The following is a 13615-nucleotide window of genomic DNA, read 5'->3' as shown; positions in this document are numbered from 1 at the left end:
TAAATCCGAACGGTTCAATTTCAGGTGCCACAGTCCAAGTGATTAACATTGCTATTTACACGAGAGCAACGAATCCCATGCAAACTAAGTGGACTATCAACTACAACTTAGGTATCCAAGGTACTTCAGGTATAAATGGAAGAGACTATAAAGGCAGGTGGTCGGTGATATTTGGAAACACAGAACGTCCATATCAATGCTCCGTGCCCACGAGCCTCGAATCCGCCAAAAAAAGAAAAAGAGAATCGTGTCCCCGACTACATGTAACCGACAGTGACCAGGGCCTGATCTACAACTCCCACCTTCCTACCCCCCGCCCGTCCCTCCCCGACAGTGTCAGCTAACTCTTCTCTGGCCAAGTTATCAGTAGCGACGCGAGAGCAAGACCGTCATCGCCAAGATATGAGTCTCCCGACATCGAAGTGATTACCGAAAATAATGGCAAAACCCGAGAGCACCCCCCTTTCTAGTTAGGGACAGTGAAATAAAGAGAACTACTACCCATATTCCAGTGCCCATTTCACATCAATGGTAGAGAAAGCCGATTATCGTAACTGACCATTCGAGGCTGAACGCCAGACGGGACCACTCCCGGAGGCAGTGTATACTAGAGGCGCAAGAGCACCTCTAATTGTCAAAGGGTCGCTAACCGTTAGATTCCTGGGAAATGGCAAAGGAAAGTGTACATACGGGCCAGGAGAGCGGGTTGACGTGCCAGCCAACCGCGTTCACGAACTATGAGCCTTCCCGAGAGGGCTTCCCATGGGCAACCACGTGGTCGCGGGCCGCGCTCTGCTGGCCCAGGCTAGAGACAGGAGCCGGCGAGGCGGTACGGTTCCGGATGGTGGTTACCATGGACGGCCTCGGATCTTGGGCATTGCGCCAGCCTTTGCCAGCCCGCCATCCCGGCTCGCCATGGGCGAGGAAAGTTCGGGCGGGGGTTTTGTCGTCGGTGGCCTCGCCTGGACTTGATCACCATACTCAAGATGGGGGGTATCCCGTCCCCGATGCCCTCGCCCGAGATTATGTTCTCCTTGAGCACGGCGCCGGCTAAGGGGGATGTCATCGGCTGGCGGTAACGCGTGGCGGCCGCGAGAACCCTATGGCGAAAGTTCAAATACTTCTTCGATCTCCCGGCCGAGCTCCGCGAGCCGATACTTTCATATATCTGCGTCTTTCCCACGAACATCCTGGTCGGCGGTGGCCCCGGCGGGAGGTGTGTCGCGCTGAGCCCCGGCGCTGCCGGCGTTACACAGCATCAAGACCAAGATCAACAACAACATGATGAAAGCACCTAGCATGATTTACCGTTCGGGCTGCCCAAGAGGGCAAACAGAACCGGTCGTCGTCGGCCGTTTTAGGAGCGTTGCTAGCGTAGCTAGGTGGGAAGCAGTTGGGGATACTGGTCTGGGAGTTGAACCAGGGGGAAACAGTTGCAAGTGTCTGAATGTTTTAGCGCATGATGCGAAACTGTTTGGGCTTCCTTCCCTCGCGAAGGGGAGGGGGGCATGCAAGTCGGATGTGAGAATAGCGCTTCGCTTCAATTGCTGATACGTAGGCTCCGTACATCATGTAGGGCAGTGTCCTGGCAGCAGCACACTCACACTGGAAATAAGATGACTAGCTGCTCAGAACAAAACTCGAGCACATTACCTAAGGGGTAGTAGGGCTTGGGCTCAAGCTGCAATGGGTATAGATTATTGACTTTGCCATTAAACATACAGGAAACACACGGAAAGGTTGCTTGGGCCTCCTCCCTCATTTTGCCTTCCGCCGTACCTTGAAGGTCTTGAGCGGATCCTTTTTCCCGCCCACCCTGAACGACCGCCCCTTGGGTTTCCCTTTCCTGTGTTTCCTGTCCTTGCCACCCTCCTTCTTGAACGGGACGAATCCGACGTGCTCTGACGCCAATGCCTTTTTCCCGTCTTTCGGAAGTAGGTAGTCTGGCACGTGTTTGAGATGGGGTTGTTGTCGTGTTGTTCGACCCAGCTCTCCGTCGTGGCGCAGATGGGAGAGTTCGGTGGGGTTCTCTTCAAAGTAGCTGCACGACGCATTAGAGGTAACGTTATATGCGAGATATGCGAGACACTCACCGTTTTAGCGTCTCACTTCTCAGAAGCTCTTGCCGCAACTCTTTCGTCCTAGCCTCCCGGATGGCCACTTTGGTGACGGCACGCAACGCTGTAACCCGTCAGACACACTCTCGGCAAGTAAACACGCTCGGTAGACGTACCGTCATTCATGCGGTATCGGAAGGCCTCCATCTGCGACTTGTTGAAGTTGTATGGCTCCAGCTTCCGGCCCAGCTTCTCCTGTTGTCTGGTGACCTTGGCCAGCACTTTCTCATCCTTCTCAGAACTCTTGATTGTGGTTGGCCTGTGCTTGCCGTAGAATTCTTTGGGGATGACGAAGGAGAGCGCAATACCAGCACGGCCGGCTCGAGCAGTGCGTCCTATCCTGTGAGTGTAGGAAGAAGCTGATGTCGGCATATCGAAGTTGACCACAGCTGCGACGTTCTTGAAGTCGATACCTGGGGCAGGTTAGCGGGTACTTTGTAGTAACCTTCGTAATCGCATACCTCGTGATACGCCGTATTCCTCATCCTTCTTTTGTTGCCTCCGCTTCTTTTTTGGTTGCTCTGCGCCGTCCTCCTCGTTGTTCGACTTGGGCTCCTTCTTTTCTGCTTCCGCATCCGCAGCTGCGTCTCCAAACACTTCGCTCTTCTCATCCGAGGCGATGATGATGTCGTAGATGCCCTACCAACCCGTTAATATCTTGTTCTTAACCTCTCCCAAAGCCAACCCAACATACCCGGTTGAATTCCTCGATAATTTTGATCCGGGTGTTGATCGGGAGCTCCGAGTTCAACACGCAACTCCTGATGCTAAACTGTTCAAAAAAGAGCTGCCATCTGTCAGCACACAGTCCCCCACCCCACACCGAGCACCAGCCCATAACCCACCTTCAACCGATACGACCGATCGATATCCGCCACAAAAATCAGACACGGCCCCTTGATCAGCTGCAGCTTAAAGACCAGATACGAGACCAGCCACTTGTCGTCCTCGGCGCACTTGACATAAAACTGCGTGAGCTTCTCGTCCTCGGCGCCAAACTCCTCCTGCAGGTCCAGCACGGTCGGGTTGCGGCAGAAGATGCCCTTGAGGGTGTCGAGCTCGGCCGACAGCGTCGCGCTCATCATGGTGGTCTGCACGCCCTTGGGCAGCGCGCGCGCGATGTTCTCCATGTCCTCGTCGTAGCCGTACGACAGCACGAGGTCGGCCTCGTCCAGGACTAGGTACTGCAGTTGGGAGAGCGAGAGCGCCGACAAGTTGACGCTGTGCCAGGCGCGCGCGGGCGTCGACACCACGATGTCCGGGACGTTGGCCAGGAGCGACCGCTGCACGGCGTCCGACACGTTCTCGGTCAGCTTGGCGGCGTGGATGTCTTTGGCGCAGAAGGCGGAGAACTGCTCGATCGCTTTGAAGACTTGGTCGGCGAGCTCGCGGGTTGGGACGAGGATTAGGCCGGAGGTAAAGGGGGCTGGGTCCGTCTGCGAGGGGTTAGTATGGTGGGTTGGTGATCAATGGGGTGGGAGGAGGGAGGGAAGGTTGGGGTACATACAGACTTGCGCTTGAGGATGGCGGAGAGCACCGGGAGCACGTAGGCGGCCGTCTTCCCCGATCCTGTTTTGGCTTTGCACAGCACATCCTGTCCCTGTAGGGCGAGCGGGATGGCCTTGCGTTGGACGAGGGTCGGCTTCTCGAAGCTCTGTTTTGCGACGGCCTGCACGAGGCGCGGGTCGAGACCAAGTTCGGCGAAGGAGGGTTCGGCCTCTGCGGATGGTTTCTCGGCTTTGGCAGGCTTTGGCTCGGGTTTCGACGTGGCCGCAACGGGCTCGTCCTTGCTGTCCAGTTTCCGCTTCATGATGCTGCCGTGTATGGGCCGGGAATGTGTTGCTTTACGGCGGTGTTGATTTCACCGGCAAGTTTCAGGGTCCTTGTCCAACCAGAGGGGCCTCGACTTCGAAAAATTTAGGAAACCAGCTTCTGTTTGATGAGATAAGATAAGGAGAGCCCCCACTATGTCTTGGCGCACCCCGCTTGCTCCACGAGCTTAATTTACCCCTGCAGAGGTTTGCTCAAGAGGCACTGAAGGCAAAGCCATTTCTCACTCGGTCATCAAAAAGTTGTGAAATTATTTAACTAACATCTCTGAACTTTCCGTTCCCCAACTACGCTCATTAACACCCAACCCCCAACCCCTCAAGGCGAAGCATACTTATACCCATACTTCGCCTTCGCCTCATCCACCAACACCCTCGCATCCTCCACGCTCTTCTTCAACTCCTCCAACCCCTCCCTCCCCTCCAACGCGCCCTCCAAATTGCTAACCGAAATCTTCCACGGCTCACCACCCGGCACGAGGAACCCCTTCTCCACGGCCGGGCGCGCCAGCACGCGGTCCAGCCACGCGCGCACGTGGGGGAACTGGCCCGCGAGGTCCAGCCCGCCGTACACGGCCGCGTTCACCCACCCCACCAGGCTGATGTCGGCGATGCTGTACTTGCCGCGCCCGGGGCCCGCCACCCAGTCGCGGTCGGCGAGCCGTGTGTTGAGGACTCCGTAGAGGCGCTCGGACTCTCCGACATAGCGCTGGATGGGGTAGGGGATTTTTTCGGAGGCGGCCCGGAGGAAGTGGTTGGCTTGGCCTTGCCTGGGGGTGGGGAGAGGGATGGTTAGCCATTGTGGTTTTGTGTGTTGTGTGGGATTGGGTTGTCAAGTGACGACGAGAGGAGACTTACATCGGCCCCAGCCCGCCGTGCTGCCAGGCGATCCACTGCTCGGCGACAGAGTAGTCGTCCGAGTCGACGGGGAAGCTGAAGCGGTGTTCTGGGTCGTAGTGGCGGACGAGGTAGGTCAGGATGGGCAGGCCCTCGAAGACGGCGAAGCCGTTACGGTCGTGGTCGACGATGGCCGGGATGCGCCCGTTGGGGTTGATCGCCGTGAACCACGGCTGCTTCTGGATGTTCTTGCCGATGTGCACCGTCTGCACCGTGTAGTCTTTGCCGTACGCTTCCTTGAGCTCCTCGAGGAGGATGGAAACCTTGACGCCGTTGGGGGTGCCTGGGCTACTGTTAGCTCACGGCCAGGTGAGTCTTGGGGTAGGGGGTGGTGGCCTACCAAAGGTCAAGAGCTCAATGCCAGAGTTGGCGATGAGGCCGGTGGGGTCAGCCATTTCGTCTGGTTTGGCTTGAAGATTGGAAGCGGTAGAGGAGAAGGTTCTCAATTGGGAAGGGTTGACTGGTCGAAGATGAGATGAACTTGGTAAGTGAGGAGTGTTGGTCAAGGGCACGGTGTTACGATGAATGTGAAAGCTGCGAGTGTGATGGGAATTGATGAGAACAGCTCGGAGGGAGGTACTTTGGCTTCTTATCCCAAACCCCGCAAACGGACTGTGTCGGACGAAAAGCATGGCTGCTGCATATGTCCCGATCTTGCGCAATCGGTCTCGGCCTTCTACAACTACATAAGAGTTATAACTCAGCGCTGTTTCGTAAGCAGCTGTCTCGCAATCCGACGCGGAATCTTCGTGATCGGCTTGGTGTGATTATTCAGACCGGGCCCCGCTCTCTGTCCCGACTGGACAAGCGATTGGAAATCCACTCATTCTTCCAACCTCCAACTGCTTTGCTTTCTAATCATCCGCAGAAGAGAAGCGAACCGATTGGCCATCCACCAAAACGGTATCTGGACGATAGCACTCAACATGGTGGGGAGTTTGGCCAAAGTAACCAGGACAGAGTAACAAACGTTGTTTCGAGCCGGCAACCTCCCCTACTCAGTCTATTTCACATCACAACATATCTGCGAGCAGCCAATGAGCACAGTCAATCTCAAGTGAGACTCCTCATTTGTCAAGTTATTACACAACACTTTTCAAAAAGTCACCGGGGAAGATATAGCACCAACTACGGCCACCTCGGAGAGGGCGGGAGGGTAGGCATATGGGATTTTGTGCCGAGAACGCCGGCAACACTGAACTATCCAGCACAATCATCAATTGGAACCTTGGAGTGCCGTACCTATTCATAACTTAGCGAGGAACGGTCACGAGTTCCGCGAGGGCTTATTTCAACACAAGTAACATATGGAACACTACACTAAAACCTGAACGCCAGACCCTTCTTACCACGTCTCAGTCTTTCCGTGTGGCCAACACGATACCAACTCCCGGAACTAGCCTCGTGCAAAGAACTGACATAACAAGGCCTGATCCGACAACATCCTCATAGACGTGGCTATCTTTTGATCAACGTCGCCGCATCTGCTAATACCGGCGTTCGTAATCCCGAGGAGGTGGGTAGGGCTCTCGGGCGTACGGGTCACCACCACGGGGCGGGAAGTCCGGGGGCGGCGGGCCCCTGCGGTCGTATCCTCGGCCGTTCATGTACGGGTCCGGCGGAGGGTAGTCCCTAGGTCCACCACGGTAGGGATCGTCGTAGCGGCCACGCGGGGGCGGGTAGTCGTCCATCGGAGGTCCGCGACGCGGAGGCGAACGGTAGCCTCCCCTCCTGTCATCATAATAGTCCCGACGAGGGGGAGGGGTGCGCTCACGGTACGCTCCTTCCCTATAACCATCCCGTCGCGGGCTATACCCGCGCGGGGGGCCGCGTCGATCGTAGTCATCTCCCGGGGGAGGGTACGGACGACGCGGGGAGCGCGAGCGGGTTCGGTCGCCCCTGGGAATATCGGGTTGCGTCTGCGGGGAGAATTAGCAAACAGAAAGCACTCGACCGGGTTCGCGGACATACATTGGCGACACAGATCACGCGAGCATTCTTAAACTCGCGGCCGTCAAGCTTCTCCACCGCGGTTCTAAGGTCGGCGGCAGTCTCGAACTCCACGAAGCTACAAGAGCGGTTAGCGGCAATGGTCTATTCGTAGCAGTGTGGGCCAACATAACGTACCCTTCGTTGCTACCGTTGCGGTTGGTCTCGGAGTAAACGACATCAAGTCCCGACTGCCGGGCGAAGTCTTTCAGGTCCTAGAAGCCAGTCCATGTAAGTTGAGATCCTGGAGTCGAGATTGGCGATCCTATGTATGCGCGCAGAGCCAGTCAAGTCCAGTAAAGCCAATATTGCCAGGGGAAAGGCGCAGAGGGTCTCCGGCCGAGAAACCCCCCAAACGAGCTCAAGACACAGCTAACAGAACCAGGAAAAAATGACGGGATGCTGGACAGCGGTGAACCCCCGAGGAAGCATGCCGACCAGGAAGGCGGCCATCCCACCATCATGCCCTTGTGGCGGTGGGGAGTCCAGACCGATTGACCAAACCAGAGAGGGGGACGGGTTAGTCCATGCGGAGGGGGGCCCCAAGGTATGGCCCGTTCCAAAGCCTCAAGAAGGGGTGTCCATAATGTCCGTGGAAAACGAAGTGGGAGAGCTTTAACAGACCTGCCAGCTGGTATCATTGGGGAGTCCACTGATTTGCATGCGATGCGGTGTGCGACGCGGTCGTGGAGCACTGTTACGGTCGTGGTTGTACCCGCCGCCGCCGCCGCCGCCACCACCACCGCCCTGTTCGCGATGGCGCGAGCCGCGGGCGAACTGGACAGTCAGGCGTTCTCCCATGAAGTCGGATCCATCTTCACATGTCGTTGTTAGCCAGGGCAGCCATGGTAGGGGGTATCGGGGGTTCCTGAAGGAGCTAGGGCCTCAAACGTACGGAAGGCTGGCAACGGCGCGTTTGGTTAGCGTGCGATCGGTGGAGGAGAAAATGGGACAGAAGGCTTACCTGGGACAACGTCCCGGGCGTCCATGGCGTCCTTGTATTCGATGAAACCGAAGCCATTCATGAGTTTGATTTCGGTGATTTCGCCGGTACCATGCGTGGCGAAATGCGCCTCGACGTCAGCCTTGGTAGCTGCGGAGGATCGTCAGTATCGAACAGTGTTGTCGGTCGGAGCCTCGCCTGGGACAACGGGCGCTTGTCGCTCTCCATTTCGCAAAGGGCTTACCGTTCCGGGGCAAATTGCCCAGGTACAGGCGGGTCGAAGACACCTCAGTCATTGTGTATGCTTGCGCGACGACGAAGTGGTCAATGAACAGGTGAGATGGAAGGCGACAAGGACGTGGGGATGTTGGGAAGGCTCCGTTGTGGGTGGGGTTGGCGTCGAAGCTGGGGCCAAGGCGAGCCTCGCGGCTAACAGGATGCCAAGCTGAACTTGCGTGCGACTCGATGCGCGAGAAGCAAGTCTCAATTGTTAGGTAGTAAGTATGTGAGTGTGCGGCACGGCCCAGCCGATAATCAGACAAGATGCAGGTACTTTTAACTGATGGACGGATGAAAACCAGCACAAACCGGGATAAAAAGTCGGCTTGTTGTGGCGATGGGGATGGGAGGAAAATTGGCGCGCATCCTGACCGCGAAAGAAGACAGGCGGCCAAGCAAGGTTCCAGCCGCAGTCCCATTGGATGTGGAGAGCTGGTCGAGGAGCCACTGCTTGTGCGCCATCACCTGCTCAGTCGCAGCTGCCATAGATAGGGCGGCAGATCAGAAATGCCTTTTCTCTCTTTTTCCCTCCGTTCTCTTTTTCCCCCGTCATTTTCTCTTCATTTTGTCTTTTTCCCTCCACATTCTATTCCTTTTTAATCCTCTCGCGTGAGCTGCCCTAAAGAAGCAAGGGTAAATGCCAAGACCGTGGGGAAGGGTCCAGGGCCCGCATGTTCACCGACGAAAGCGATTGACGACTCGGGTCTGATCCCAGGTGCAGCAATGCGGCCTTGCATGCTGCATCGCGGCGCGGCCCACCTTGTCAACTGGCTAACACATATCTGTACATACAATCCAGCCTTGCGAAGTTTCAGGCTAAGTTAACAATTCTCTTGTGGTGCTCTAGACTAGATATCAGTGTAAAATAAGTTGGCAGCAAGAACCCACACCCCAACCACAACAATCCTCTCCTCATTAGTAACAAGTAACATCTGTGATGACGAAGAATCAATGCTCCGTCCAACGCCCGCCATGCAAACCAAACCGTGAACCTAAACGCCATGGCAATGCACAGTAAAATCACGGCTCATTATCCTCCCTTCCAGAAAGTAAGATCAAAGTATTGCATCCCCTAAGCCACTTCATCCCCAAATAAGATATCAACAACCTCATCCAGCAGCGTAAACGCCAGGTGCGCACTGCCCATGTTAGCCTCACTTTTCTCAAACATACCCCCCAATCGCCACTTCTAGAGCGAAGGAGGGAAAGACAAACACAGGAAGGGAACTTACTTCAGCCTCGCATTATTAAACGCCGCAAACACCCTTCGGCTCGCGCCCTGCGCATTCACACGCCCCACCACACTACCCACCAGATCTGGCACCAGCGTAGCCAGCATCAAGCCCGCCTCAGTGCGCGTCCTCGCCTTCTCAGCCTTGGTCCTAGGCACCCTGACATTACTTCCATTGCCGCCATTGCGCGGCACCCCATCACCACCACCAGCGCTACCCGGCCACAGCGCCTGCTTCAACAGCCCCACATAGCGCAGCAGCGCATCCTCCTGCACCAGCGCCCTCACATTCTCGCGCAGCTTACGCTCAATGGTGCCCCCCAGCAGCTGGTGCAGCACAACCACAACCGCCCGGCCCCGCAGCCAGTTATTCCCACGGTTGAGCTCAAACACCTCCAGAAAAATATCACAAATCGGCTTAACAAACGGCTCAATCTCCTCCTCCACCCCCCCTTCCCCTTCCCCTTCCCCACCACCACCACCACCCTTCCCACCATGCTCAAAAGCATTCAGCTCAGCCTCGGCCTCAGCGGCGCTCATCATGACGCCCGCGGGGCCGCCGGCTGCCACGGCGGCAGCAGCAGCACCAGGGTCGGCCAGGGGCATGGCGCCGAGCTGGCTGGTGGCGGCGGCGATGAGGTTCTGGCCGGCGAGGGAGAGCTGGTCGAGCACGGGGATGCTGCCGAGGATGTCCTCCATGCCGTCGGCGACCGAGTCGTAGAGGCGCGTCATCATGTCCTTTTTGTTGTTGTTGTTGTTGTTGTTGTTGGCGTAGTCGGGGTCGGAGGGGGTGGTGCCCTGGGTGGTGGTGGCGGTGGTGATGACGCTTTGGGAGAGGAAGGCGCGCAGGTCGCGGCTGCGGCAGACGTCGGGGAGCAGGAGGAGTTCGCTGAGGTATTTCTCGAGGCCGACGCGGCGCTTCTGGAGGAAGTCGCTTTGGAGTTTCATGACGACGCGTCGGCGGGGGAAGTCGAGGTTGCGCACTGAAGGGTAGCGTGATCGGAGTTTCTGGTGCAGCTCGAGGAACTCGCTGTAGCGGCGGTGGACTGCCCAGATGGCGGCGGGCATTCGCTCGCCAGCGTTGCGCGAGACCTCGATGGCGTAGAAGGCCACCTCTTTGCCATCTTCCTCCTTATCCAGCCGGATGGATTTGATCTTGATGGTGGAGCGTCCGTAGAGGCTGTTGTCGCTCTCCTGGATGACATATTGTTGTCTCTGCAACTCCTTGCGCCGTGTTTCTCTCTGTAGACTCGCCCTTGACTTGCGCAAGATCCTCAGCTCGGCAGTATTGTTGGTCAACTCCGCCTTCCTCAGCAGCGAATTTACCACTGCGTCTTGAGCGTTCAACTTGTCAATGTCGTTCGTTAAAGCCGTGATGGCCTCGGCAAGACCAAGATCGCCAGGAGCAGCCTCGTGCACGGCATCAGCGTCGTCAGCATTTAGGTCGTCGTCTAAATCGGAAGGCTCGTCAGAAAGGAACCTCTCATCACCAAAGAGATCATCGTCGACAAAGACGCCAATGCGTGATGCAGCGCTCACGAGCCCCAGGGACGCCAGGCTGGGTTTATCCTGCCCTTTCCCCGGCCGGTCGGCATCTAACGAACCCCTACTTGACTGGGGAAGTTCTCCGGAGCGGCGGGCATCTAACGAACCTCGACTCGACCGCGGTTGCTGCGGGGGAGCAAGAGCATCAAGCAAATTCCCACTGGATTTTGTCAAGTCCACGGAACCTCTCTTTGACCTAGATGAGGGCGTGGGTCCTGGTGATGCTCTTTGCTTTGGCGTACCGTCTGCTGGCGCGAAGAGACTGCTTCCAACGTCATCGTCAAACAACGATGCCCTGAGGTCCTCCGCCGTTGGCGCCTGGCTCTCCTCGAGGATATTATTCAGCGCTTGTTCCATTGCCTGGACGACCTTCGTGTCAGGCATCGGGGGCGTACTGTTTGCGTCCTGGTCGAGGCTCGCCACAGAATCGCCGAGCATGTCATCGCCTCCTTCATCCTCGTCGAATAGAGGGGGTGGAGAATGCGGTTCGCCCATCGACCGTCGCGGGTCAAAGTCATGAGCGCCGTTAGCAGTCATGGGTTTCGGATCGGTGTTTGATGCACCTCGCCGGTTGATGGGCCCAGTGTGCAATCTTGGGCCGAGGCGCGCCACGGGCGTGGGTTTGGAGGTGTGGGATGAGTTACGTGGGAGGGGTGAGTGGGATCTTGCTCTGGCATTTGACAATGCGGTACGTTTAGAGGCATCCTCTGCGGCTAGCGCCTTGAAGAAAAGGTCGGACTGCTTGAAGTTCTGCAGATGCCGAGCGCGCATTTCTTCTAGGGCTGCACTTTGAGCCCGCAGAATCTCTCTTCTCGCCCTATAGTACTGCTCGGGCGTCGCTCGCTTGCCGGCTCTGAGAAACTCCTGGATGATACGCTTCGAAGAAGGGGGAACGTGTAGCTCCGGCCTGCTGAGGTATGCGGCATCAATCTGAGCGAGATCGAGCCTGTCGGATTCCGTCCACGGCGGTAATTGCAGTGGTAGCTGTTCTCCTTCTGGTCCATCATCCTCCAACGGATTACGAAAGCCATCCACGACGAGCCAAAACTGAACCATGGGCATGAGCCGCTGTCGGTCCATGTACTCCATAAAGTAGGAGAGGGTAGATGGATCTCGCAGCAGGTCGACGAGTGATGCATGCTCCAACCGAGACTCGGTTAGGACATCAACTTCTACCGTTTCTTGATAAGCTCGTCGGCTACCTCCAGCGGCCAGCTGCTGAACCCTTTGATCTAACATTCTCTTGCCCATCTCCAGGCGCCGCAAGTAGACCTGGTCTACATTCTCCTGTTGGGAGTCCCTCTTGAGCTGACTGGCGACTTCGCTACGGAAGCGCCTCGCATCCGAGAGGTTGTTGACCTTCCTAATAGCCCTGATAAACTTCTCGAACCTCCGTTCGCTGTCCACGGGCGTCAAACGTGGAAAGGCCACTGGCTTGCCGGCCTTCGGGGTCGGGGAGGCGTGTTGGTCCAGGGCGGCACGCAATCTCCGAACGGTAGAGCGGTCCTGAAGCATGGTCCGCCCGTAGTTCTCCATCAACTGGTTCCATGTATCTGGTTCGGATAACATCTGCATCACTGGGAACAGGACTGCGCACGAGGTGATCTCCCGGACCAGTGTCGAAACCGCACGGGACGCAAGCAGCTTCTCTGGCAAGACGATGGGCAGAATCTTTGACATTGTCTGACGCAGGTAGTCCTGCTGAGCCGTCTTGATGTCCGAGAAGGCTAGGCTCGCGGCCGGGTGCAGCTTCCCCTCCTTGTATTTCGACGCAATAGCCAGGTCCAGTTCCTCCGTCTCGGTGACCGACCTGTTCAACTTCCGCCCTCTAATCGACCGCTCGGCATCGTAGAAATGGCGGAAGTGGGCCGTCAGGATGGGGACGAGGCGGGTGGTGAGCACCTCGGCGGGGTCCTGGGCCTGCAGCCGGTCGCGAAAGCGGAGGAGGGCACATCGTATGACCTTGTCGACCTCGTCGGTAAACACGGGGTTATTGCTGATGGCCGAGTACCACGACCGGATGAAATCGCGGATGATGTACTCGAGGACCTCGTCGAGGGCGGCCGACACCTTCGGGGACTCGGGATAGAGGGACGCCTTGGTGTAGGTTTGGCGGTGACGGAGGGCGGCAACCTCGGTCCTCCACGCGTCCGGCGCGAGAAAGGCGGCAGCCCTTGGTCGTGCTGATTTCCGAAATTGGCGGTGTCGGTTGCCGCGGGAGGTGAGCAGCACGAGGGCGAACAGAGCGACTATGGTTAGCAACACACCGCCAACGAAAGCATGGCCCGCCCAGCGCAGCACAGGGAACCAATTAATCGCATAGCCCCAGGCGATAAAGCACCCGGCGCCAGCAACTGCTATGTCTCTCCCTCGAAGGGCCATAATCTGGGGCAGACGACGGTCGGCTGTCGTTGCCGCATGTTTCGGCGTGTCTTGCCCCCAATTACGTGGTTGACTGATCGTCGGTAGCTTATCGACCGGAGTGGAGGCGCGCCAACAAAGCAACCAGGTGAGCTCCCATGTGCATACACAGTAAGCTCCTTGATCCACGAACCCTAACCCTTAGTACATCAAGCACCAACCCAGGTACCTGTGCTTGAGTACAGGCTCGGCTCATTTCACTCCCATCATTAAAATGCCTACGATATATCGGCCGACGTTTATAATATACTTGAAGGATTCATTAGGTCCGCGACCTCGCTTAAACAATTGTATCCTGCCACTCCGAGACGCTGAGAAGGTCAAAGTATACATCCGTACCCAGGATCTCGATTTGAAGTCAACG

The 13615-nt window shown here is 57.0% G+C and overlaps 3 protein-coding genes across 3 annotated transcripts; all 3 read right to left on the bottom strand.

Moving 5' to 3' along the window:
* Window positions 1-735: 735 nt before the first annotated feature.
* On the bottom strand, window positions 736-5238 carry F5144DRAFT_590005 (uncharacterized protein; the record flags this gene model as incomplete). Its single annotated transcript, XM_066790112.1, has 14 exons — window positions 736-909; window positions 969-1069; window positions 1184-1294; window position 1605; window positions 1780-2041; window positions 2094-2181; window positions 2234-2476; window positions 2579-2756; window positions 2812-2889; window positions 2963-3553; window positions 3625-3931; window positions 4282-4716; window positions 4805-5126; window positions 5184-5238. 14 exons carry the CDS (start codon window positions 5236-5238, stop codon window positions 736-738), a joined length of 2946 nt encoding a protein of 981 aa, XP_066646111.1.
* A 1092-nt stretch (window positions 5239-6330) lies between these two features.
* On the bottom strand, window positions 6331-8071 carry F5144DRAFT_544730 (uncharacterized protein; the record flags this gene model as incomplete). Its single annotated transcript, XM_066787317.1, has 6 exons — window positions 6331-6762; window positions 6815-6911; window positions 6971-7047; window positions 7457-7647; window positions 7797-7925; window positions 8020-8071. The coding sequence occupies 6 exons, from the start codon at window positions 8069-8071 to the stop codon at window positions 6331-6333; spliced, it is 978 nt and encodes a 325-aa protein (XP_066646110.1).
* Window positions 8072-8867: 796 nt separating this feature from the next.
* Window positions 8868-13329, bottom strand: F5144DRAFT_526191 (PXA domain-containing protein). Its single transcript, XM_066786826.1, has 3 exons — window positions 9780-13329; window positions 9287-9743; window positions 8868-9193 (listed from the first exon to the last, which is right to left on the bottom strand). The coding sequence occupies exons 1-3, from the start codon at window positions 13210-13212 to the stop codon at window positions 9127-9129; spliced, it is 3957 nt and encodes a 1318-aa protein (XP_066646109.1). The 5' UTR covers window positions 13213-13329; the 3' UTR covers window positions 8868-9126.
* Between the last annotated feature and the right edge of the window lie 286 nt (window positions 13330-13615).

This window comes from Chaetomium tenue (assembly GCF_020726465.1).
Source record: "Chaetomium tenue strain MPI-SDFR-AT-0079 chromosome Unknown F5144scaffold_2, whole genome shotgun sequence".
Lineage (NCBI taxonomy): Eukaryota > Fungi > Ascomycota > Sordariomycetes > Sordariales > Chaetomiaceae > Chaetomium > Chaetomium tenue.
The sequence above is the reverse complement of the archived record's forward strand: the minus strand, read 5'-3'. Positions and strand labels throughout refer to the sequence as shown.